This window comes from Cololabis saira, chromosome 12, assembly GCF_033807715.1.
Source record: "Cololabis saira isolate AMF1-May2022 chromosome 12, fColSai1.1, whole genome shotgun sequence".
Classification (NCBI taxonomy): domain Eukaryota; kingdom Metazoa; phylum Chordata; class Actinopteri; order Beloniformes; family Belonidae; genus Cololabis; species Cololabis saira.
This window is the reverse complement of record NC_084598.1, coordinates 1,828,911-1,856,368: the sequence shown is the minus strand read 5'-3', so window position 1 is coordinate 1,856,368 and position 27,458 is coordinate 1,828,911. Positions and strand designations below refer to the sequence as shown.

The 27,458-nt window shown below is 44.6% G+C and overlaps 1 protein-coding gene across 1 annotated transcript; it reads right to left on the bottom strand.

The window, feature by feature from the left end:
* LOC133457573 (uncharacterized) lies at positions 1 to 27,458 on the bottom strand. Its single transcript, XM_061736946.1, has 4 exons — positions 27,411 to 27,458; positions 18,420 to 18,690; positions 1,170 to 1,289; positions 1 to 1,073 (listed from the first exon to the last, which is right to left on the bottom strand). Exons 1-4 carry the CDS (start codon positions 27,456 to 27,458, stop codon positions 1 to 3), a joined length of 1,512 nt encoding a protein of 503 aa, XP_061592930.1.

The window sequence follows — 27,458 nt, the reverse complement described above, 5'->3', positions numbered from 1 at the left end:
TCAGGTTCTGCCTCGCTGCTGGTGGGGACTAGAGACTTTAAACTGATGGGACTGGAGAGTTCGACCTGGGGGGGACTGGAAACTTGGAACTGGTGGGGACTGGAGACTTTGACCTGGGGGGGACTGGAAACTTCGACCTGGTGGGGACTGGACACTTCGACCTGGTGGGGACTGGACACTTCGACCTGGTGGGGACTGGACACTTCGACCTGGTGGGGACTTGAGACTTCGACCTGGTGGGGACTGGAAACTTCGACCTGGTGGGGACTGGAAACTTCGACCTGGTGGGGACTTGAGACTTCGACCTGGTGGGGACTGGAGACTTCGACCTGGTGGGGACTGGAAACTTCGACCTGGTGGGGACTGGAAACTTCGACCTGGTGGGGACTGGAAACTTCGACCTGGTGGGGACTTGAGACTTCGACCTGGTGGGGACTGGAGACTTCGACCTGGTGGGGACTGGAAACTTCGACCTGGTGGGGACTGGAAACTTCGACCTGGTGGGGACTTGAGACTTCGACCTGGTGGGGACTGGAGACTTCGACCTGGTGGGGACTGGAGACTTGGACCTGGGGGGGCCTGGAGAGTTCGGCCTGGGAGGGCCTGGAGACTTCGACCTGGTGGGGACTTGAGACTTCGACCTTGTGGGGACTGGAGACTTCGACCTGGTGGGGACTGGAAACTTCGACCTGGTGGGGACTGGAAACTTCGACCTGGTGGGGACTGGAAACTTCGACCTGGTGGGGACTTGAGACTTCGACCTGGTGGGGACTGGAGATTTCGACCTGGTGGGGACTGGAAACTTCGACCTGGTGGGGACTGGAAACTTCGACCTGGTGGGGACTTGAGACTTCGACCTGGTGGGGACTGGAGACTTCGACCTGGTGGGGACTGGAGACTTGGACCTGGGGGGGCCTGGAGAGTTCGGCCTGGGAGGGCCTGGAGACTTCGACCTGGTGGGGACTTGAGACTTCGACCTGGTGGGGACTGGAGACTTCGACCTGGTGGGGACTGGAGACTTCGACCTGGTGGGGACTGGAGACTTCGACCTGGTGGGGACTGGAGACTTCGACCTGGTGGGGACTGGACACTTCAACCTGGGGGGGACTGGAGACTTCGACCTGGTGGGGACTGGAGACTTCGACCTGGTGGGGACTGGACACTTCAACCTGGGGGGGACTGGAGACTTCGACCTGGTGGGGACTGGAGACTTTGACCTGGTGGGGACTGGACACTTCGACCTGGGGGGGACTGGAGACTTCGACCTGGTGGGGACTGGAGACTTCGACCTGGGGGGGACAGGAGAGTTCGGCATCACTGAGCTCAGCACATGGAGCTCCTCTGTGACAGTGCAATCTTTCACTTTCTGCCTGCTGGATTGATTCAATGTAGTGGCTAACCGATCCATGTAGACTAACATAATGATCCCCCTGTCCTTCTGCAATATGACAAGGGGCACATTCTCATCATACATGTTTAAAGGTGCTATGAGAGTTGTAGCATCTGGACCAAGAGTTGAAATTATTAGCACCTGAACATTGAACAGTTCAGAGGCTCTTTGCAGTGTGATATGGTCTCCGTATGTGCCTTGCTGACCGATGCTATGTAGGTAAGTATCCCAGTTACCCTCTAAATAATTAGCAATATGGATTCCTTGTGTTGTCTGAGGATTTGAATGCAAATCCATGACAATTTCTTGCCTAAGGGTTGTAGCTGACTGAAATATCCCAAAGTGCATCAAGTGGTCAGCAAGTGCTGCAAACTGACAATCACCATCGGGCTGTGGATCCAGTTGTATGGAGAAACTGGATGACCTAAACAACTCTAACCGGTCCTCACGTGTATAAGAGATCAAGTACTTTATTTGGTTTGACCTTTGACGCCTCCGTTCTTCATGTCCGGTGACACTGCAGATGTCTTTCACCGAGAACCACTTGAGTGTAAAATGTATTTTGACAGTCTCAGATTCCTCTTCATAATGACTCCATTCAGAATAGCATGTTTCTTTGTCAATCTGTGGGTCTTGCACCTAATTCTTACCAAAACCTCTTCATTAACATGATAGATGGATGGAGGATTTGCGTTACATGCTCTGCAAACCATTCGCTCATTACAATTCTTAGTTGCATTTTTTGCTCTTCTTCTCTTCTCTTTTCTCTTTTTTTCAAATAAATCCCTTTGTTTCTTTGAAGGAAGCACTGTGTCTGCATTATTCGTAGAGCCCTCTACAATGTGCGGTGATAGTTGGGTGCCTTGATCCATCAGTATGTTATTGCTTTTGCAGCCATAATAAACTTTGAATGGCGTCATCCAACCCAAGGGTCGTTTGGGATCTTCATTGAGGACTTGAGCATATTTAGGAAGTTGACTGACCCAGTTCACCCCTTGTCTCTTCATATGTATGAGATCATACAGTAACTTCTTTTGTAATGCCCTGTGCATTCTCTCGACTTTCCCCTGGCTTTGAGGGTGATATGGTGAGCTTTGGATTACCTTGACATGCATGGTTTGCATAAGCCTTTTTACTGCATCTTTGAATTCACATCACTGGTCATTCTGTAAGACTTTAGGTGGTCCATGTTCCATGTAGATGTCTGCCAAATGCTGAGCGATTACATGACTGCTCTTCCCCTTTAATGGTTTCAGCCACACATACCTACTAAACACATCTTGGACAGTGAGGATATATTTGTAGATTGATCTGCCATGGGTAATTTTCCATCCTGTCATGTCAACTAGGTCAATCTGGTGTCTTGTCTGAACATCTTTGTCTGTTATTGGCTTCAGAGGTGGTCTGTTTTGACAACATAGAAGACTGAGCTTAAAACTACCGTGAAACCATCATATATCTTGAGATTTCAATGAATTAATCAATACAAGATACATCATGCTGACTTACCGGGAAAGGGGTGAAAAGTTGTAGCCTGTTTTACCGTGAAGTGACCATTGCCTGTGCATCTTCTTTGTTCTGATTGGCAGAGTGTTGGTGCATACTCATACATTAATTTATTTGCAGCAAAAAATCATCAACAATTATATCACACTTATTTGAAAGGCCGTTTATTTAAAATAATGTAACATAATGTAACATTGGGAAATGTTCTGGTAGGCCTACTTACCGTAGCCTACATGGCAATTCTCACTTTCCTGCATTCACATAGGTTAATTTAAGTTCACCAGTCATTATTTATTTGCAAACCTTTAATTGTCAGTGTGGCCCTGTGATGGACTGGTGACCTGTCCAGGGTGTAACCCCTGCCTCTCACCTGAAATGAGCTGGGATAGGCTCCAGCAGACCCCCGTGACCCCGCAAGGGATAAAGCGGGTATAGACAATGGATGGATGGATAATTGTCAGTGTTCAGACAGTCTTGGCCCATGTAACTATCAAAAAGAACACGGACCAGAATAAATCTTGACCAATGTTTTTATTAGGCCTACTTCAAAGAATGGACTACCTATTCAAGTTTTTGGCTTTGGATATGCAGACATTAAATGGTTCAAACATTGGTTCATAAGCCACCAGCATAGGCTCGTAGCCATAGCCCTTAAAATCATATGAGCATGAATGACCTGTGTGTGTGTGTGTGTGTGTGTGTGTGTGTGTGTGTGTGTGTGTGTGTGTGTGTGTGTGTGTGTGTGTGTGTGTGTGTGTGTGTGTGTGTGTGTGTGTGTGTGTGTGTGTGTGTGTGTGTGTGTGTGTGTGTGTGTGTTATTAATAAGTAAATAAATAAACACCAACAACCACAAAGATCATTATTTTGTCTAATATTACGTTTGTTGGAAGTTATTACATTTACAGATTTTCACCTTCCCACATATGTAGTAATTTCCTGCAAATGTAATAGTTATTACATTTGCAGGAAATTCAGTATTACGTTTGCAGTAGGCAAATTTTATTACGTCTGTGGGAAATTTATTACATTTGCGGGATTATTACATTCAAAGCTGCAGATTTTTATTACGTTTGTGGTTTATTACATTTGTGGGCTGTTATTACGTTTGCGGGTGTAACACGGGGTTACTGCAGGCAACAGCGAAGCCGGCACGGGAGAACGCACATGCAGCGTCATTTGACGTCACATCCGCAGGACAGCGCGGGAAATTCGGGCCCGGAATTGCAGCACATTTTGAGCACACAGCCTGTTCAAGGCAACGGAGAGATACACTAGAGGGCTCATTCTTTTTGGTTTGGAACGCTTCATCTGACATTATTACTAGAAAACTTAAAATGTATACGCATTTTTTTCATAAATCCTGCCGCAAGCTCCTTTAACAAGTGAGTCAATCGGCCTAGTGTCATCCGGAGACACGGCCACATAGAGCTGTGTGTCATCAGCATATCATCTGCTTAACCACCCAACTTTGACCAGGAGCATACAGTACTGTAGAAGCTTGCAGAGGTGGTTTTTGGTTACACGGCATACCCCACTGGGATTCAAATTTTGACAGTGGTTGAAGCCTTAATTGAAAAGTTCCCATGTCTCAAGGAACCAGGATCTTTCAATGGCCTTGATGGGTGGCAGCAGAGGATGAAATGGAACAATTGAGCAAAAATGAGAGGCCGTCAACTTGCCTGTCCAGAACTGGAAGTTAACTCACTGAAAAGAGACAGGTCAAATGAGAATGCTTCAAGTAAAAGCATCAAAAAGTCCAAGAAAGCAGAGGTGAACGACCTGCCCACACTGCCAATTGGAGACACAGAAGCCCTTTAGAGAAGGAGAGGGTAGACATGGAAGAAGGACATCAGAAATCAAGAAGAAAAACAATGAGGGGATAATGTCTGAGAAAGTGGAAAGATCTTTCTCCTTCCGAAGACAGGAAGTCGTTCAGCAGGGCCCCACCATCCAAGATTTCCGGGACAGATAGTGCTCTTTTCTCTGAAGTTCAGGTAAAAAAAATGTTTGTGTGTTGCATCTAAAAATCTATTAAGAAATAATTTCTATCAAAAAGAAAAAAGTAAATAGCATAATTGTACCTTCTTTATTCAGATCAAGGAGGAATTCAAAAGGATCACAATGGTTCCCTTGGAAAGAACTTTTCTAACTAAGCTGGACTTCTACACTCCAAAAAAGCAGGAGATATTCAGTAAAAAAGGCGGAGTAGCTGGAACAAAAATACGACCACGTCTGGATTCACTCATCCAGGTAAAACGGGTTCACATACTTTTTCGACTCAAGACCGATTACATAAATTTGATGTCTTGATGGGACCCCAGCCTGATACAGTATGTCTTTGTATTTATAACTTGTATTAAGTGAATTCATGTGGTACTTTCAACACAAGCATCTTCTGTCTGTTAAAGCAGCAACACGTTGAGTGGAGGCGGGAGGCCATTACTCATGCCCTGATGGAGTTTCTGGGCGAGTCTTCAATGGAACTCAAGGACTACAAGGTCAATTCAAACATGTTAAGATCACAATGTTCACTTGTGTACATTATATTGTATTCTTATTCACTTATGCTTTGAATACAACTTGTGTAAACCATCAAATAATTGTCAGAAAATTCCCATTTTTGAAAATTGTTTTTTTTTGTTTTTGTTTTTTAACAAACAAAAATGTAATTTGAAGATTTTTTAGGACATCACAATAATAAAAAAATACAAACAACTGTTTTTCTGCATCATTCTGATACAAGATATTCCTAACTTTAGGATGATCATAACTTTACCAATATTGCAAAGGTGAAAACAGGCAGTCCAAGGTCCTGACCGATAGTGAGGGAGAATTCTTTCATAAAACCTGAGACATGAGAACTGGGATGGATTGAATCCATAAACCCTGAACAGGTTGAACTGCGCACAGAAAATGCGTGAATGACCTAACCCACTTCCCTTCCCACCCTTCCTTACACTCCCATCAATTAATATCAATGTCAGAAGATCGTCCAGACATCACTTGGCAATAGAAGAATTCAGATTCTGAATCGGGACTAAGGACAACACAATTTTAACCAAGCTTTAATATTCATGGAACTTAAAGGAGATTAAATCCCCCCTAGCATCTTCATAACAAGCATAAAACAACAAACAAGAAAGTCTAATACATCTTTTATACACTTGAGTGCACCTTCACAGGGATGCTGCATAAATCACTGGTCATAATAAATAACTGCTTAACTGCATCATGGATTATATAAGGACAAAGTTCATGGATAGTCTTAAGTGGAAGATCTGTCATTACCACGCAAAGGTGAACAAGGACATCAATGGTATAATGGATCCTGTAATGGACATTATCACACTCTTTCCAGAGGAGGTCATTGTAGTTAATGAGCACATGCATAATATGGAGAAAAGTGGTATCATGGGGGCAGGAAGTCATTCATAAATCACACTTTTTGTTTTACTCTGTGATTGAACATCAGAGTACCTGAGGAAATGGCTTGGACATACAAAGCAGAAGCAAAAGCTCAGCTGGTTTTACTGCTGGTGAGCCAGGCTGTCAAGTATTTCCTGTTATCTGCTGCAAACTCTGTTGTTTTCTGTTGTTTAAATTTTGCTTTATAATTTGATTGTTGCACAGCGACCTTGAGTGCCATGAAAGGTGCCTAACAAATAAAAGGTATTATAATTATTTAGGGGTGTCAAATTAGCGAGTTAATTGCGATTAATTAATTACAGCCATATTAACTGCGTTATTTTTTAAATCGCTTAATCAATTTTTTATTAATTAACTTGCGGGTCATATTTTTCCTCACACGCAGATACAACGCCGGTGAGTCAGGAGGCAGGAGGGAGATATATTGTTCCAACGAGGACACAGGGCAGAGAGGATCACCGGGCAGTTGGTACATGAATCCCCTTGTGCTCTCCCTTTTCCCGCCTTCATTCATTATGAGTCTTTGTGTGCTCGTTGAACATCAGCGTGGCGTATTTCAAGCCATTCTTCTCTGTTTTGGGGACAAATGATGAGGGTTTGAGATGACGATTTCCTTTGTTTCCTCTACGTCCAAAATGCGTGTCAAACCACACTTTATGAACCAAGCCCATTGGAGTGTTTGGATTCAGGACCAGCTTTATGGCGTTGAAGTCAGCTTCTGTTATTGATGTGTGTGATGTGTGTTAATTTCTTCCTCAACATTTTCACGATTGCCAGTGAACACAGAGGTTGTGAACTCTGTCTTTGAGGAGGCAGCAGGAGGGGCTGAGTGGGGGGTCGTTGACATATCTGTTGAGTCCTGTGCGGAGACCGATGTAGCTGCTCAGTCCATAGAATTCACCTTGGAATTTTCTGACAGTACCATAAAACTCTACTAAAATGTCATTGAAGACAAATATTTCATCTTTTTTTCTGTCTATTGTTGACACCGTTTACATAATTATTCAGACATAAATATTGTATTTGACATGAATATAATAAAAAAAAAATTCGTTATGGAAAGGTAAATTTTTCCACCGTAACAGACACCCTGTTAGGGTGGAAAACTGTTTTTGTGTTTGAATATTTATGTCTGAATAATTATTTATGTCTGAATAATTATTCCTCTTTCAAATGCATTTAGTGTATCTGCCATCTTCATTTTGTATTATAAATGTAGTAAATAAGTCTTTCCTCTAGTTGCGCTAGTTGCATTTAGTGGACGTGTACGAAACAAAGGATATGTGAGAGACCGAGACAAAAGGCTGGGGGTTGTAGTTTCTTCTCCTCCGGTGCCACAGGATGTAGTTTTTTCCCTTTTCTGGCGTCACTGTATTGGACGAGGAGACGAGCCTCCAGAACCAGTCAACCATGAGCTGCAAAGTCTAAACCACGCCCTCTCCACCTATAGTATAAATGTTTATCTTAGCCATGTGGTCGGGTCTTTTTTCTTTCGAATTTCATCTGATGACCCGTCAGCGTTAGACCCTTGATATCAAGTATTCTGTACAATAAACGCTTCTGGTGAATTTTGATCAAATCACTTCCTCCTTCCAATTTTTGAAAAGGTGATCAGATTTTCTTTAAATAGAATTCTGACAATAGTCCATGTTTTGTTTTTTTTTTTAAAAGGATTCAAACCAGATAAGTGCTGTGTACCATGTACCAGAAAGTCCTACCCAGTGTTTCAACAGGTCTAGCTAGATGTTTTGGTTGACCATGTTGAATGCAGCTCTGAGATCCAGTAATACAGGACTGTTGCCCCTATCCATGTTGTGGCGGATCTGTTTTGGAGCAAGTATCATTGGGAACCTTCACTAGAACTATCTCGGTGCTCTAGGCACTCTAAATTAATTTGTGTTTTTATTCTGGAGCGGTGGAGAGTGTGCTGACTGGCAAATTCCCCCTGTGGTACGGGAAAAGCACTGCTCGTGACAAGAGGGCCCTGCAGACGGTGCTGAGGTCAGCATCCTCCAAGACACCTACACCAGAAGGAGCGTGGCCACAGTGAAAAAGATTATGAAGGACCCCCACCACCCCAGCCACGGACTCTTTGTGTGGTTATACTCTGACCAACTCCTGCGCCTCATCAATTCAATTCAATTCAATTCAATTTTATTTGTATAGCGTCTAATGCAACAGATGTTGTCTCTAGGATCTTTCCAGAGACCCAGAACATGAACATAAACCCCCAAGCAATTATTACATAAACAATGGCAGGTAAAAAACTCCCCTAGTGGGAGAAAAGCCTTAAGCCAAACAGTGGCAAGAAAAACTCCCCTTTAGGAGGGAAGAAACCTTGATCAGGACCAGGCTCATAAGGGGAGTCCTCCTGCCGGAGGCCAGATTGGGGGGTCGGGGACGTCAGCAGCACATAGCAGGCAGGTGGATGCAGCAACGGGATGACCAGGGATGGGGGGGGGGGGGGACCGGGACCGCAGGCCAGCACGCAGCTCCCGAAGCTCCGGCCTGCAAACATCCACAAAAGAGAAAAAAGGGGGCCAGCACAAGAAACTACAGGGACGATGGACAAAAATGATAGCTATGAGATACTTATAATAAATAAAAATGGAAAAGGAGAAGAGAGGAAGGGAAGTGGAGAAGAGAAGAAGGGTGAGAGGCACCGCCCAGTGGATCATGTCGGTGCCCCCCTGCAGCGTAGGCCTATAGCAGCATATCTACCACGAAGCTATGTTTGAGACTAACTATTATAGTCTTGTTCTATAGCTGCAACTATGACTACTGACTCTAACACACTAGAGTTTACATTAACTAGAGATTTACTAACACCAGCTAGAGGTTTACTAAACACTAACTATAGGCTTTACTAAACAGAAAGGTTTTAAGTTTAGTTTTAAAGGTGGAGGTTGTGTTAGCCTCCTTAACCCAGATTGGAAGTTGGTTCCATAGTAACGGTTCCTGATAGCAGAACGCCCGCCCTCCAAATCTACATTTGGATACTCTAGGAGCTACGAGTAAACCTGCACTCCAAGAACGGAGAGCTCTGCCAGGGACATAAGGCACTATCAGGTCTTGCAAATATTGCAGAGCTAAGCCGTTTTGGGCTTTATATGCAAGTAATAAAATTTTAACAAAAAAGAAAGTCCAGAGTGCTCAGAAAGTTCATCTAAGTCGTGTGACGAAGGTGCTCTTCGGTGGGAAAAAGGATGTCAAAAAGGAAGAAAAATCCAAGGCAATCTTCTTCAAATATAAAAAGCCTTTATTTAAATTGGCTATTTTATGTGGAAAGATTAAAAAAGTGGGTTACAGTCCACGCGTTTCGGCCACAGCCTTGGATTTTTCTTCCTTTTTAATAAAATTTTAAATTGGATTCTGATTTTTTTACGGGTAGCCAATGGAGCGACGCTATCACTGGAGAGACGTGGTCTCTCCTGCTGATTCCTGTCAGCACTCGTGCTGCTGCATTTTGGATCAGCTGGAGCTTATTCAGCAAATTACTTGGACATCCTGCTAATAACACATTACAGTAATCTAGTCTAGAAGATACAAACGCATGAACTAGTTTTTCTGCATCACTTTGCGAGAGGATTTTCCTAATCTTTGCAATATTACAGAGATGGAAAAATGCTATTTTACAAACCTGATTAACATATGGAAGCCATCGCAACACCATCTAATCGCTTCCTAAGATGCTCTGGACCAAGAATGATAACCTCTGTTTTATCTGAATTTAAAAGCAAGAAATTTCTGGACATCCAGTCCTTGATGTCCCTAAGACATGCCTGAAGTTTAACTAACGGTTCTGTTTCATCCGGCTTCATAGACAAATAGAGCTGCGTATCATCAGCATAACAATGAAAGTGTATGTCGTGATTCTGGATTATACTTCCCAATGGCTGCATGTATAAACTGAACAAGATTGGTCCTAGCACTGAACCCTGTGGATCACCATAACAGACCCTTGACTGTTCTGAAGAAACCTCATGTACATGAACAAACTGGAACCTGTCAGATAGATATGATTTAAACCAACGTAGAGCTGTCCCTTTAATCCCAACAACATGCTCTAACCTGTGCAGTAAAATGCTGATCTACAGTGTCAAAAGCAGCACTGAGGTCCAGTAGAACCAATATGGACACTAATCCCTTATCTGAGGTCCAGTAGAACCAGTATGGACACTAATCCCTTATCTGAGGTCCAGTAGAACCAGTATGGACACTGATCCCTTATCTGAGGTCCAGTAGAACCAGTATGGAGACTAATCCCTTATCTGAGGTCCAGTAGAACCAGTATGGAAACTAATCCCTTATCTGAGGCCATAAGAAGGTCATTCGTGACTCGAACCAGTGCTGTCTCTGTGCTATGATGCATTCTGAACCCTGACTGAAAGACTTCAAACAGATAATTTCTATTCAAATAGTCACATAACTGGCTTGAAACTACTTTTTCCAGAATTTTAGATATAAATGGAAGATTGGAAATTGGTCTATAATTAGCTAAGGTGTCTGGGTCAAGAGAAGGTTTTTTTAAGTAAAGGTTTAATTACTGCAACTTTTGAAAACCTGTGGCGCACACACAGAGACTCAGAAAGAGCTTCATTCCTCAGGCTGTCAGAATTGTGAACTCTGACCTTCTCATGGTCAAATCCTAACCACATCCCTGAAAATGTTAACTTGTTAACTTTTCACACATTGCAGACTGCACATATTGTTGCACATTTAAGTATATACACATTGTTTTTTTAATTTTATTATATTACTATTTTAAATATTGCTCTTTGTGTAAATATTTTACATGGCCTGTAGTTAGTTGGCTGCATTTCACTGGCCATCTTCTGAGCATATGACAAATAAAAATCTTGAATTTGTTAAGAATATCCATAAGCAGGATCACAAAGCCTTGAAGACTGGGCAAGTGATAAAGAGACTGTTCACTGTTTGAGACATGAAATGCTAGCTAAACATGTTACATATAATTGTATATCCAAAACAAAGGGATAATGTAACAGCAAGATACAGTAATTACACAGTTTTGCTAAAGTTAAGTCAGTAGTGGTCTGCTGTAAGATGAACACATGTTTTTTGATTAAGGGGGAAACAAAAGAAAAGCGGTTATGGCACTGCCTAAAATATTGAAACATGAAATAAACATTTATTATTAAATTCACCATTATAGACAATTTTATTTCAAAATAATAAAGAAAATACATTTTAGTTTTGTCTCTTTCTACTGTCATGTTCTAAATCTGACCTTTATGGTCCATATCAGTTTATATAATATTACATTCCACATTTAAATCTACCTGTTCATAAACACAAAAATGAAATATTCCTTGCCGTCTTTATTGAATTGTTTAAATGGCATCATGGCATGGATTAATCTAATTTGCTAAGTCTTAAAGGTATTGTGACATGAAAAACAAATTTTTCTTGATTTTTTGTGTTTTGTTGGGTGTCTTGACATCAATTACACCCAAAAAACAACAAACTTTTAACATTCAGTGTATTGTGTGCTTTCTGGGATTTTCCGCATAACTGTGCAAAAACGGCGCACCTGGTTTGGTGGCGGGCCGTGACGTCAGGGCCCGCTAAATCACCGCCCCCTCCACCCAGCTCCCTGCCTCCTCTCCTCTCCAGCGCACCATAAAGGCTGATTTATGGTTCCGCGTTACACCGACGCAGAGCCTACGGCGTAGGGTTACGCGGCGACGCGCACCGTACGCTGAACCCTACGGCGTAGGATCTGCGTCGATTTAACGCGGAACCATAAATCAGGCTTAACACGGAGCAGTTTAGAGCCTCTTCTGTTCTAATCACCGGAGAACTGCTAAGAAGACCCGCGGCCACTGACTGGACTTAAGATAAGGAGACACTGCTGCTTGCATGCCTTTATTTTTATGATTGTTTGCTGTGGACTGTCTGCTTCGCCGTGCTGCTTTTCCGTGCATGCTTCGCCTGTCGCTCCCGGCTTAATGCCGCGTTCCATTTACCTCGGAAATCGGAACTGGGAACTGGGAACTCGGGGGTGGTGAAGATTCTCCCACTTTACCAGTAGGAGATCCCACTTCGAGGGGCGTTCCAGTTGAAAATTCCGACTGGGAACTGGGAAATTCCGACTTCCGAGGACAAATGGAACGCGGCATAACTCTCCGACGCCGCTGTGAGCGTATTGCTCGCGGGGAGCTGCGGTCCCGGTCCTCTGGTCCCGGTTGGACTTCATCCCCGGGCTGTAGTCGCCCTGTCTGGGCTGTATGTCGGTGTTTGTGGTCGGTGTGCGCGCGTGTGTGTGAAGACGGCAGAAGTGTGTAGCGGTTGGTTGGAGGAGGTTTGGAGGAGGAGCGGAGCAATGATTGACAGGAAAGGGGGGAAAAGGACCCGTTTTTCACGGCGCAAAAAAACACTGTAATAAAAAGCCAGGAATGGAGAACTAGAGTGAAGTTTTTCTTGTTACACTCTTTTAGACACATTTGAGGGATGTTGGCCAAGACTTTTAATAGTGTTAAAAGCATGTTAAAAATGATGTCACAATACCTTTAACAAAACTGTTGCATACTTGCTTTTAAACTGGTATTGCTTTGGCACAACCTAGATGGCCAGTCAAGCAATAGAGCACAATGCCAAGTCAGGAATTAGAAAATTCTGCTCTGCTCTCTCAAACTTAGGCATCCTTAAACATAATAAATGCATTGCTATGTTTTTTAGTTGGTACTTGGACACCAAAATATATGCTTCCAGACAAAGAAAGTGTTTTTTTCTCCTTATAATATGTCTCTTTAAAAAAGGAACCAAAATAAAAATAATGTTATTTAAAAGGTCATGTGTCCACAGAAGGGATACTTTCCTGCCGCCTTGTCTGTACTAACACGTTCATATTCAGTCAGCTCTCACCAGTAGCTCTAATTTATAAATGTCAGACCTCAAGTGAAATTAATTTAAAGTGCTTATATGTCATTGCAAGTCACACAAATGTGCACACAGACTCCCCTCTGTGACAGTCTCCAATTACTGAGTAGGTGCACCTGAGCAGGCCTTTAAGGAAATGTCAACCACCATGCCACGTGTGTTAGAGTGTGTCTGTGTTTGTGGATCCAGCCTCAATTTCATCACCATTTTTTATTTCAATGTACCACAATTTCAAGCAAATACTAAAGATAGCTTGTCACATATCCCAGGGAAATGTACAATTAGTTCAACAGTCATTATCTAGATAAAAAAAATAGATCTTCAATGATTGACTTAATAACTTTGTCATCAGATCTGCAACCATATGTTTTGGACAAAGGGGTAAAAAAAACGAGCACATCTGTCAACTCATCACCATTTCATTGTAAGCAGCATGAAGATGCAAAGGATTCTAGCCAGACCCTGTAGGTCTAAGTGTATAATTAGAGTTTGCTGGGTACATCTGGCAGAGACAACCTTCAGAAGGATAGTTAACTCACACCTCTGGCAGAGCCTTAACCAGAAGGATATTGAGTCTGAGAAGTCCATGTTCTGCACTCCATTATTGAGACAACCACAAAGTCATCACTGCCTGCCATGGCAACAATCCTCGACCCCAGTGGTGGACACCCTTGGTGGAAGGCAGGCAAGCTAAAGAAGGAAGCTTATAGAGCTTGATCAGCTTGCAAGACTCCAAGGTGTATTTTACCTTGACTTTGGATGTTGTCAGCAGTCTTTTTCATCTTCCAAAGAAGAAACAGAGTCTGTTGACTCAGGTAATAGGTTGCTAAGGTGGGCAAAATGCTCTGGAGTAGCATGGTTCCTTAAGGCTCTGGATGACACGTAGAGTAGCACAGAGGAACTTTGAAATTTCAAGGTTTTGGTTCCCCCCTATACAGAGGTTAAGTCGCTTTTACTGCACTGTCTAAGATTTATTACGGACCAGGCACTAGGGGTGCATGGACCCTGTTGTATCTGTAATGTTAAGTTTTAGGGCCTGAGCATAGAGGGTGCAAATACCCTACTGTATCTGTAATGTTTATGATGGTCTGACCACTGAGGGTGTTAGGATCCTATTGAAATTGCTCTGTTTATTTTTAGGGACCAAGTACTGAGGGTGTGAGGATCCTATTGAAATTGCTCTGTTTATTATAAGGGCCCGAGCACCGAATTTTATGATTTTGGGCTGATTTTTGTAATTTGAAGACCTCGTATCAGAACTCCTTCCATGGATTTGATCGAATGAACTTCATATTTGGTGGGTTTCAATATCAAATTCAATGTCCTGCCCTCTTTGTGTGCGTCAAACACAATTTAGGAGGAAGCCTACTACTAGGTCGTCCTCAGACGAGCCGTCCATCGTTGTCTCCAGTCATCCCGATTCTCCATACAACTTTCCAGTTCGCTGGTACTCTGGGCCCCGGCATCCTTCTTGAGTATGTCCACATATGTTGGTGTAGGACGTCCTCTTGACCGGCGCCCCTAACTGCTCTTGTAATGCACGCATTGAGTCAGGATGTAGCTTCCTTAGCTCCAGTTTATTCGGCACATTTTTCAAAATGGAGTAAACTGTATAACAGAAAGGAAAAACAGTCCTTGTTGTGTTAATTATCCCCAAAGTTAGCTGAAACAGAGAAACAAGTGACTAGTTTTAAGTAAGCCTATCATGAAGAGGAAGACAGCGAGGAGAGTTACGTCGCCCGGATCAGCGTCACCGGGGCCCCGGGGCCCCACCCTGGAGCCAGGCCTGGGGTTGGGGCTCGATGGCGAGCGCCTGGTGGCCGGGTCTTTGCCCGTGGGACCCGGCCGGGCTCAGCCCGAAACGGCGACGTGGGCCCGCCTTCCCGTAGGCCCACCACCCGCAGGAAGGACCATGATAGGTTGGTGCCATGTGGACTGGGTAGCAGTCGTGGCGGGGCCTCGACGACCCAATCCCCGGACCAAAACCCTCGCAGTGCGGACATGGAATGTCACCTCGCTGGGGGGGAAGGAGCCGGAGCTTGTGCGTGAGGTTGAGAGAGACCGGCTAGAGATAGTCGGGCTCACCTCCACACATAGCTTGGGCTCTGGAACCCAGCTCCTTGAAAGGGGCTGGATCCTCCACTACTCTGGAGTTGCCCAGGGTGAGAGGCGGCGGGCTGGTGTGGGCTTGGTTATAGCCCCTCAGCTCAGCCGCCATGTGTTGGAGTTCACCTCGGTGAACGAGAGGGTTGTTTCCCTGTGCCTTAAGGGTCGGGAAAAGGTCTCTCACTGTTGTTTGTGCCTACGGGCCGAACAGCAGTGCAGAGTACCCGGCCTTCTTGGAGTCCCTGGGAGGAGTACTGGATAGTGCTCCAACTGGGGACTCCATTGTTCTACTGGGGGACTTCAACACTCACGTGGGCAATGACAGTGATACCTGGAGAGGCGTGATTGGGAGGAACGGCCTCCCCGATCTGAACCCGAGCAGTGTTTTGTTGTTGGACTTCTGTGTTAGTCACAGTTTGTCCATAACGAACACCATGTTCAAGCATAAGGGTGTCCATCAGTGCACGTGGCACCAGGACACCCTAGGCCGGAGGTCAATGATCGACTTTGTTGTGGTTTCATCTGACCTTCGGCTGCATGTCTTGGACACTCGGGTGAAGAGAGGGGCTGAGCTGTCAACTGATCACCACCTGGTGGTGAGTTGGATGCGCTGGCGGAGGAGGAGGTTGGACAGACCGGGCAGACCCAAACGGATTGTGAGGGTTTTGTTTTGTTTTTTTATTTTGGATCCCCATTAGCGGACGCAAAACGCCAGCTAGTCTTCCTGGGGTCCATGAACATTAAAATACATTCATATAAAAGCACAATTATACAGTACATATATATACTTCCTATAGTACTTTACATTTTAAATGTATGAATACATAACTAAATACATAAGTAATTACAATTACCCCCCCCCCCCCCCCACATCATTACACCATCTGTTGGGAACGTCTGGCTGAGCCCTCTGTCAGGGACGTCTTCAACTCTCACCTCCGAGAGAACTTCTCTCAGATCCCGGGGGAGGCGGGGGACATTGAGTCCGAGTGGACCATGTTCTCTGCCTCCATTGTCAATGCGGCGGCTCGAAGTTGTGGACGCAAGGTCTCCGGTGCCTGTCGTGGCGGCAATCCTAGAACCCGGTGGTGGACACCGGAAGTACAGGATGCCGTCAGACTGAAGAAGGAGTCCTACCGGGCTATGTTGGCCTGTGGGACTGGAGGCAAAAACCCGGGTCTGGGAGGAGTTCGGGGAGGCCATGGAGGAAGACTTTCGGTCGGCCTCGAGGAAATTCTGGAGGACCGTTCGGCGCCTCAGAAGGGGGAAGCAGTACTCTGCCGGCACCATTTAGGGTGTGGGTGGGGAGCTGTTGACCTCGACTGGGGACATCAACGGACGGTGGAAGGAATACTTGGAGGATCTCCTCAACCCAGGTGACATGCCTTCCACTGAGGAAGCAGAGAGTGGGGACTCTGGGGCGTGCTCATCCATCACCCAAGCCGAGGTCACTGAGGTGGTTCATAAGCTCCTCGGTGGCACCGGGGGTGGATGAGATTCGCCCTGAGTACCTCTGGATGTCGTAGGGCTGTCTTGGTTGACATGCCTCTGCGACATCGCATGGAGGAACGGGACAGTACCGCTGGAGTGGCAAACCGGGGTGGTGGTCCCTCTGTTTAAAAAGGGGGACCGAAGAGTGTGTTCCAACTATAGGGGGATCACACTTCTCAGCACCTCCAAAACCGAGGCATTGGTTCTCCACCGGGAAAGTGTGGCGTGTCTTCTCCGGGTGGGTGGAGAAGTCTTGCCTCAGGTGGAGGAGTTCAAGTGTCTCAGGGTTTTGTTCACAAGTGAGGGAACGATGGAGTGGGAGATTGACAGACGGATCGGTGCAGCGTCCGCAGTTATGCTGTCGATGTACCAGACTGTTGTGATGAAGAAGGAGCTGAGACGAAAGGCGAAGCTCTCGATTTACCGGTCCATCTACGCACCTACCCTCACCTATGGTCATGAACTTTGGGTAGTGACCGAAAGGACAAGATCGCGGATACAAGCGGCCGAGATGAGTTTCCTCCGCAGGGTGGCTGGACGCTCCCTTAGAGATAGGGTGAGGAGTTCGGTCACCCGGGAGGAGCTAGATTTCTGCGAGCTCTTTCTCATGGATGAAAGTAAGCCGCTCAAGCAGAGTCATGGACTTTGATGAGAGGTCAGGGAAGTTCTTCTACATCCACTACGTTGTAGTAGGTCCGGCTTTTTTTTATTTGTGTAAATTTTTCACATAGGCTAACCCAATTCATTACATGTGGGTAGATATTATTTTTATGTATGAAATACAATGTATTTGGAAGCAGTTGTGTGTGGCCTTTGAATCATCCCTCGCCCCCCTCCATTGCTTTTCCTCTCCGACCTGCTGCCCCCCGCAGGCCGCCCCCCGCCTCTCTCTCGCCTGGAGGGGGGAGGGGGGTTTGTCAAGTGATAACGAGGCCTTTGTCTTCAGTTAACTTGGTTTTAATAAGCAACTCGACAGAGCATTAAGAGACGTATCGCGCAGCGTCAAAACCCTGCGCTCCTCACGCAGATTACCAAGATTGCCTACACATGAAGAGAGGAGAAGGCTGCTCTTATGACACACACACACACACACACACACACACACACACACACACACACACACACAGACACACACACACACACACACACACACACACACACACACACACACACACACACACACACACACACACACACTCTCAGCAGCAGCAAGTTGATGTGACAATAACAGTCCATTGAATAGATTTGAGATGTCAGAGCAAATTTTTTTTTTGAGAGCGCTCGTGCGCCCCCACCCGGATTGTGCCCATGTTGCCCATAGCAAAAACCGGCCCTGAAAGGCAGACAGATGATGCGGGAGCCAAATGCATAAAACAAGTATATAGGGCAAACAAGGGACAGAACATTCAACCTGGGGAGCCGCGGAGGTACTGCAGGGCGTCGTCCAACGTGAAAAGAAATAAAGGCAATTTTAACTGAAATGATATTTTAAAAAACCATATATATATATATATATATATATATATATGGTTTTATATATATTATTTTATATACTATAAAAAAAATATAAAATATATTATTTTATATATATATATACCTGCCGTGGCGCCTCCCCGGCACCTTCCCCGGCACCTGCCCGGCGCCTCCCCGGCACCTGCCCCGGCACCTGCCCGGCGCCTCCCCGGCACCTGCCCCGGCACCTGCCCCGGCACTTGCCCCGGCACCTGCCCCGGCACTTGCCCCGGCACCTGCCCCGGCACCTGCCCCGGCACCTGCCCCGGCACCTGCCCCGGCACCTGCCCCGGCACCTGCCCCGGCACCTGCCCGGCTCCTCCCCGGCGCCTGCCCCGGTGCCTCCCGGGCCCCTGCTGCAGTGCCAGGAGCAGAGGATAACGTTAATGTTAAACGCAAAAGAGATATTCAGTTTGGATTCACTTTTAAAGAAACTGAAGGAGTGGAATTGCATGTGTGTGTTGTTTGTGCAGCGATGCTCTCAAATGAGAGCATGAAGCCATCAAAGCTGCAACAACATTTGGAGAAGAATCATGGCCACTTGCAAGATAAACCACTGGACTACTTTCAAACCCGTCTGCAATCTCTCCAAGGACAACAGACAATGGCCGGGTTTCCCAGATCCAACCTCTCTTAAGGATTTAAGAGAGGTTCAAAGAAGGTTTCAACTAAGAAGGTACCCTAAGATACGGGTGTTTCCCAGATGACTTCTTAACACCGTCCTTTAGTTTCGCTCTTTCAGAAGCTCTTTGGAGGAGCTGTCCACCACCGCGGTTCTGAAACCAAATCAATCGATGCCAGGCAAATCGATCACCGATCACTATCAGCGCATTTTCACACGCAGCACTGCTACCTAACGCACTAATTCCCTGCTGCCTGTGGTTTATAATGAAAAATTAAGATGATAAATATAATTCAATGACCAATGACTTTTTCATGATGAAAACAAGACTGCAACTAAATAAGAAGTAGTCTTGGTAAGAGAATAATGAGGAAATGTATTGTTTTCATTAAAAGTGAAAGATGGACGAAAGGACAAATTAACGTAACGATCATTCAGCATATAGGACCACGTATCCTCCTGACTAGTAAAACAGAATCCTTCCCCTCAAAAAAATATTCTGAAGTTTATTTAGCTGCTTGACCGTTTTCACTATTGCATTCATCAACGTTGTATTTGCGGATGTGTGGGGACACAGCGGGTGTGGAGACCAGTCTTGGGACTAACGTTATTTAGTAACGCGTTACAGTAACGCCGTTAGTTTTGCGGTAACTAATACTCTAACGCATTACTTTTTAAATTCAGTCACGCAATTACCGCTACCAAACGGTGCGTTACTCCGTTATTTCTGGCTACAGTGAAGCTTTTTTTCCCCACATGCGGAGACTGGAGGAAACTAGTGGGCGTGTGTGCGTTCTAAAACATGATGGTCATGAGCCAAAAGAAGGCGAGTTTCGCAACGTGGAATTACAGCAATCCCTGGTTTTTCGCAGGGGTTATGTTCCAAAAAGAACCCGTGATAAGTGAAATTCTTTTTACAATTATAGAGGGCTTCAAATTGCAGAGATCAGCCCTGCCTCGCACGTATTCCACTGCTCTTCTGAGCTGCTGCATCCCGACTCTGTAGCGTCTTTTTCTCCTAAAGCCGCGGCTCAGGAGTGTTTTTTCAAGAGAAGAAAATAGTTAAGGGTCGTTGTCTTCGCTCTTTTTTCTTCTGGGCAAAAAGATTCTTATAAACCGACATTCTACCATTGGTTATTATTATATTTGAGACTGTAATGAACGATTCATCAAAGGCTCCTGTTCTTCAGCTGCTGCTGAAGCTCATTGGTCGTTCTCAGCTTGTTGCTAAGCAACCAGCGTTATTGATACAGGAAGTGAAGAAGCGGGGAGACTGTTTAGAATGCAGAACACGATGCACAACGCAAATCCATACAGTACCTGCTGAAATGAAGGCTAGAGGGGCATTAATGGGAGCATTTAAAATAATGTTTTTATTTAAAGTAACTAAAAAGTTACTTTTCATAGTAACGCATTACCTTTTGGTCTAAGTAGCTGAGTTACTTTTTAATGAAGTAACTAGTAACGGTAACTAGTTACTATTTTTCAGTAACTAGCACAACACTGGTGGAGACATGCAGCGCTGCTCCTCAATGCACTTCAATGCACTGATCCCCTGTCATCACACATAAAGGTGATCGGGCTCGGGCAGGAGGATCGGTGTCACGGCTGCCTGGACAGCCCGGTCCGACAGCACGTCCAGGCAGGGTCGGCGCCAGAGCAAATATTCAGAGGGGGCACGAGGCTTATTAGGGCGGGCACCAAATCAGTCGTGTAGGACAGCATTTTAAAGAAAAAAAGTGCATTCTCACTGCTTTCCTAATAATCTGTCTTAAACATGTGGAGAAATCAAATCACAACACCTTGTCCTCACTGCATGCGATACGAGTGAGCGTCAGCGTCAAAAACAATTCCATTGATTTATTTTTTATTGCACTGTCTATACTGGTTGCGAGCGGCGCTTTTGAACTGGACTTTGGTCGGACGCCTGGTTTCTATTTTCTTCCTGTCGCTGGCGTTGTAAGCCGGTTGAAAGCGCTGTAGGAAAAAGTCATTTCAATACAAGAACCTCAATAAAGTGGCAGCTGGCTGGAGGGAGATCGCCAGGGAGCTGGAAGTTTCTGATAAGATAATAATAAGAATCTTATTAGGGCTTAATTTGTGCCGGATCCTGCCGGAACAAGATCCAGTACCTATTTGATTGGATCCGGCACCTCCTTTTATCCATATTCTCTCGGTGTTTTGTTTCTCATTGAAGTTACTCATAGATCGCTGTTTGTCTATTTCGGATGCATTTAATTTTAAGAAAAAAAGAGAAGAAGGCCCTTTTCTCTGCGCTCCTTATCTCCTGCGCGGTGCGTCCCGTCTCCATCAGCGGTTTCCCATGCAATTCTGGATCATTTCTCGTGTCCTCTGCTTTTTCCCCACACCCTAATGATCTGACATGCTGACATGTTTGCTGCATTAACACCACACGCTGCTCACTCCACGCTGTTCGCTGTTGATTGCGTCACCACATACAGTTATTAATTGTTGTTGTTTTTTTCCCCACTTACAGGACCTTTTCTCTCCCTCCCGATGTTCTGGGACCTATATAATAGTATTTCTTTTTGTCACTTTATTGAGGTTTTTGTAGTGAAATGAGGAGGTATCATAGAGATAACTTCTCATTTCAACTAACTGGATCAGCCGTTCCTCATCCATAACTGTTTCCTACAGCGCTTTAACCGGCTTTCAACGTGAGCAGCAGGAAGAAAATAGAAGAACATTTAAATATCACAATATCAAGCTTGTTTTCTGTTTAGAAAGTACAAACTTAGGAAGATTACAAGCAATCACCCATCTTTTACTTGTCTCTTTACTCTTTTAGGAGTTTCTTTCAGGAGCGCACACGTATAGTGCGGTGAATAAAGGCTGATTTATGGTTAGGCGTAAAATCGACGGCGTAGCCTACGGCGTATGGCGCGCGTCGTCCCGTAACAGTAGGTTACGTAACCTACGCTGTAGGTTCTGCGTTAGTGTAACGCGGAACCATAAATCCCTTTCGCAATCTCTTTTTCGTTCGCAATCTCTCCTTCGTAATAGTTTGCTTTCGGGAAATTTGTTTACCGCCAAAGAAGAAAAGTGAGGGGGCACAGTGACTGAAGTAAGCGGGCACTGCCCCCTGGTGCCCCCCCCCATATCGCCGACACTGCGTCCAGGGGACTGAAGTGCTGACGCACGAATGCGTTCATATAAACAGTTCTGCTTCGCGCACGGTGACGCGGTTGATTTGCAGGGAGAACATGCTGTATAGCAGCCAAATTATCAAATAAATGATATTCATGATGATCGTTTTATTTGTGCGTAATGCATAAAGCATATACAGGAACACACTTGTTATTCCTTATTGTTCTTTTTTCCCCCCCTTTGCTGTCACCAATGAATGCTAAACAATATAAATCTAAAGTATAAAATAGATCAAAATTTGAAAAACTACTTAACTGATCTGGGAAACCGGGCCAATTATGAGAAAGTCAGCGAAAGTTGGTGAGCTTGCTTTGAAAGCATCATATCAAGTTGCTCTTCGCGTTGCTCAGTGTAAAAAAACCATACACAATCACTGAGCAATTGATATTGGCCGGGTTTCCCAGATCCGACCTCTCTTAAGGACTTAAGAGAGGTTCAAAGGTTTCACTTAAGAGAGAACCCTAAGATACGGGTGTTTCCCAGATGACTTCTTAACACCGTTCTTTAGTTTCGCTCTTTCAGACGCTCTTTGGAGCAGCTGTCCGGTTCTGAAACCAAATCAATCGATGTCAGGCAAATCGATCACCGATCACTATCAGCGCATTTTCACACGCAGCACTGCTACCTAACGCACTAATTCCCTGCTGCCTGTGCGTTATAATGAAAAATTAAGATGATAAATATAATTCAATGACCCTTTTTCATCCAAACGGTGCGTTACTCCGTTATTTCTGGCTACAGTGAGGCTTTTTTTCCCCACACGCAGAGACCGGGAGGAAACGGGGTGGGCGTGTGTGTGCGTTCAAAAACATGAGCCAAGAGAAGGCGAGTTTCGCAAATCGCAACGTGGAATTACAGCAATCCCTGGTTTTTCGCAGGGGTTATGTTCCAAAAAGAACCCGTGATAAGTGAAATTCTTTGTACAATTATAGAGGGCTTCAGATTGCAGAGATCATCCCCGCCACGCACGTATTCCACTGCTCTTCTGCTGCTGCATCCCGACTCGCGCTGCAGCGTCTTTTTATCCTAAACCCCGCGGTGCAGGTGGGTTTTTCAAGAGAAGAAAATAGTTATGGGTCGTTGTCTTCGCTCTTTTTTCTTCTGGGCAAAAAGATTCTTTAATATAAACCGACACCATTGATTATATTTGAGACTGTAATGAACGATTCATCAAAGGATCTCGTTCTTCAGCTGATGCTTCCCTGTCATCACATGTAGGTGCTCGGGCTCGGGCACGGCAGGAGGATCGGTGTCCCGGCTGCCTGGACAGCCCGGTCCGACAGCATGTCCAGGGGACTGAAGTGCTGACGCACGAATGCGTTCATATAAACCATTCTGCTTCGCGCACGGTGACGCGGTTGATTTGCAGCGAGAACATGCTGTATAGCAGCCAAATTATCAAATACATGATATTCATGATGATCGTTTTATTTGTGCGTAATGCATAAAGCATATACAGGAACACACTTGTTATTCCTTATTTTTCTTTTTTTCCCCCTTTGCTGTCACCAATAAATGCTAAACAATATAAATCTAAAGTATAAAATAGATCAAAATTTGTGCGGGGTGCATTGTTTTAATATCTCATTGCTTGGTGTGATATTGATTTGCCTGACGCGGCTGGATCTGTGAGTCTTTGTTCACTAAGATGGTTGTAAAGACTGGGTCAGCAGCATCTTTCATTTCCTTCTTAATGAAAGAGATTCTTAAGCTAAGAGCGACTCTGGGAAACGCGATTTTCTTTCACAGGCTCCTTAAGAAGGTTTGAAAGAAGTCTTTCGCTGTTAAGAGCTACTTAACTGATCTGGGAAACCCGGCCAATTATGAGAAAGTCAGCGAAAGTTGGTGAGCTTGCTTTGAAAGCATCATATCAAGTTGCTCTTCGCGTTGCTCAGTGTAAAAAAACCATACACAATCACTGAGCAATTGATATTGGCCGGGTTTCCCAGATCCGACCTCTCTTAAGGACTTAAGAGAGGTTCAAAGGTTTCACTTAAGAGAGAACCCTAAGATACGGGTGTTTCCCAGATGACTTCTTAACACCGTTCTTTAGTTTCGCTCTTTCAGACGCTCTTTGGAGCAGCTGTCCGGTTCTGAAACCAAATCAATCGATGTCAGGCAAATCGATCACCGATCACTATCAGCGCATTTTCACACGCAGCACTGCTACCTAACGCACTAATTCACTGCTGCCTGTGCGTTATAATGAAAAATTAAGATGATAAATATAATTCAATGACCCTTTTTCATCCAAACGGTGCGTTACTCCGTTATTTCTGGCTACAGTGAGGCTTTTTTTCCCCACACGCAGAGACCGGGAGGAAACGGGGTGGGCGTGTGTGTGCGTTCAAAAACATGAGCCAAGAGAAGGCGAGTTTCGCAAATCGCAACGTGGAATTACAGCAATCCCTGGTTTTTCGCAGGGGTTATGTTCCAAAAAGAACCCGTGATAAGTGAAATTCTTTTTACAATTATAGAGGGCTTCAGATTGCAGAGATCATCCCCGCCACGCACGTATTCCACTGCTCTTCTGCTGCTGCATCCCGACTCGCGCTGCAGCGTCTTTTTATCCTAAACCCCGCGGTGCAGGTGGGTTTTTCAAGAGAAGAAAATAGTTATGGGTCGTTGTCTTCGCTCTTTTTTCTTCTGGGCAAAAAGATTCTTTAATATAAACCGACACCATTGATTATATTTGAGACTGTAATGAACGATTCATCAAAGGATCTCGTTCTTCAGCTGATGCTTCCCTGTCATCACATGTAGGTGCTCGGGCTCGGGCACGGCAGGAGGATCGGTGTCCCGGCTGCCTGGACAGCCCGGTCCGACAGCATGTCCAGGGGACTGAAGTGCTGACGCACGAATGCGTTCATATAAACCATTCTGCTTCGCGCACGGTGACGCGGTTGATTTGCAGCGAGAACATGCTGTATAGCAGCCAAATTATCAAATAAATGATATTCATGATGATCGTTTTATTTGTGCGTAATGCATAAAACATATACAGGAACACACTTGTTATTCCTTATTTTTCTTTTTTTCCCCCTTTGCTGTCACCAATAAATGCTAAACAATATAAATCTAAAGTATAAAATAGATCAAAATTTGTGCGGGGTGCATTGTTTTAATATCTCATTGCTTGGTGTGATATTGATTTGCCTGACGCGGCTGGATCTGTGAGTCTTTGTTCACTAAGATGGTTGTAAAGACTGGGTCAGCAGCATCTTTCATTTCCTTCTTAATGAAAGAGATTCTTAAGCTAAGAGCGACTCTGGGAAACGCGATTTTCTTTCACAGGCTCCTTAAGAAGGTTTGAAAGAAGTCTTTCGCTGTTAAGAACTACTTAACTGATGTGGGAAACCCGGCCATTGCCTGCAGCCATTGATAAACCTCCATCTGTGTTCATAATCACCAAATGTGCTGCTGAATTTCAATGTCTGCCTATCTTTGCTCAGGGTCTCCTTAAGCTTCTACGGTGTGTGTGTGTGTGTGTGTGTAATCTAAATGTCTAGCGTATTCTTTTTTATACTTTAATGTTAAATTATTCTGCACTTTAAGGTACTGCCAATTTTGTTGTACTGGTACAATGAAAATAAAGGCAATTCAATTCAACGTTGTGGTGTGAAACTTTGCCACACTTCCTCACTGTCTGTTTTTATAGTAACTGTGTTTTAAATAGAGCCGTAAGATGATATATGGAATTTCATGCACAAAAAAAAAAACTTGCAACAGAAAAATGACAGCATTGAACTCAGCGTTACCCTCCATGGGGGTTTAAAGATGCTGGTTTTCCTTCAATATGAGCGCAACACGCTTCACATCACATGCCTCAGAAAGTGTAAGTGTATTGGCTGGGTGTTGGATTCTGACATGCCTTGCTCATGTCTGTGACCTGAAGTAACCCTGCCTTCTTTACACTGAACTTAAACGCTGAATTTCAGACAGTGAAATTGAGCCAGTTGAATCAAATCCTAGTGTCACATACAGGACTGTCTCAGAAAATTAGAATATTGTGATTTTCTGTAATGCAATTACAAAAACAAAAATGTCATACATTCTGGATTCATTACAAATCAACTGAAATATTGCAAGCCTTTTATTATTTTAATATGGCGGATCATGGCTTACAGCTTAAGAAAACTCAAATATCCTATCTCAAAAAATTAGAATATTCTGGGAATCTTAAACTGTAAACCATAATCAGCAATATTAAAATAATAAAAAGCTTGCAATATTTCAGTTGATTTGTAATGAATCCAGAATGTATGACATTTTTGTTTTTTTAATTGCATTACAGAAAATAAAGAACTTTATCACAATATTCTAATTTTCTGAGACAGTCCAGTATTTACTTCCATAATTCCTGAACTATCACTTGACCCGTGTACTGATCCTGATTATTAACGGCAATAAAACTATTTTTCTCTGATTCAGAGGCGGCAGCCAAAATGAGGGTCAATCTGAGCTACATGAGTGATTCACATTCTATGGTGTAAAAAAACAAAACAAAAGTGTATGAGCGGACGGGATATTTGAGATGTGCTTGAGATGAAGCAAAAACCTTCAGACAGGATAGACACGTCAAACTGGTGATTAATGACACAGATCTTTATTTCCCACAGACATATATATGTGTGTGTAACCCATTACATCACTGGTGATGTCACCAAGACACAGGTCATTTCAAGGCACTGGTTGTCATGTGAACAGAAACAGGAGAGAGGAGGTGAGGGAGTGAAGGTTCATCATTTTCAGAGGTGATCAGGTATCAATAATCTCTCAGGTTCAGCAGGAAGGGACAGGAAATGGAAACATGTGAAACAAACATCTACAGAAACTTCAGAAGGAAAAAACAAACTAAAAAAAAACAAAAACAAAAACAATTGACGGAGATGAAAAAGTGTACACTAACGTCCCATTCCAATGTGCTGCAGATGAGGCTGGACTCAAACATGTGAGCACCAGGGTAGCCCGATGAAGATCCCTCCAGTCCAGAGCTGCTGCTGAGTCTCTTCCTGCGGGACCTTGGTGCTAACCATCTCCTGTCAGGCTGGGCTCCATCTGTTGCTCTGGTTATCTACAGCAGCACCGTAACCAGCTCACTCATGGCCCTTTTCCACTAGTACCCACTCTGCTCTGCTCTGCTCTACTCAGCGCGCTTCTACTCCCATTCTTGCGCTTTTCCACTAGTACCTACTCAGCGCTTCTACCCGCCACGCCCCCGTCTTGCGCTTCTCCACTACGGGCCGAGACGGGTGGAGCCGTGCCACATAGATACTTTTTCGGAACCTTTTCTGCGTAGGTTCTGAGCGGCTGAGTCGGCCCTGGATCTGACAT

Bases quoted from the DNA above. Each gene is read 5' to 3' on its own strand.
- LOC133457573 (XM_061736946.1), bottom strand. From the start codon at position 27,458: ATGTCAGATCCAGGGCCGACTCAGCCGCTCAGAACCTACGCAGAAAAG. The intron at 1,290-18,419 runs GTATATATATAT...TGTCCCCCCCAG, and splicing joins CCGGGGAGGCGCCACGGCAG to GTCGAAGTCTCCAGTCCCCA. The intron at 1,074-1,169 runs GTTGAAGTGTCC...AGTCCCCACCAG, and splicing joins AAGTCTCCAGTCCCCCCCAG to GTCGAAGTCTCCAGTCCCCA.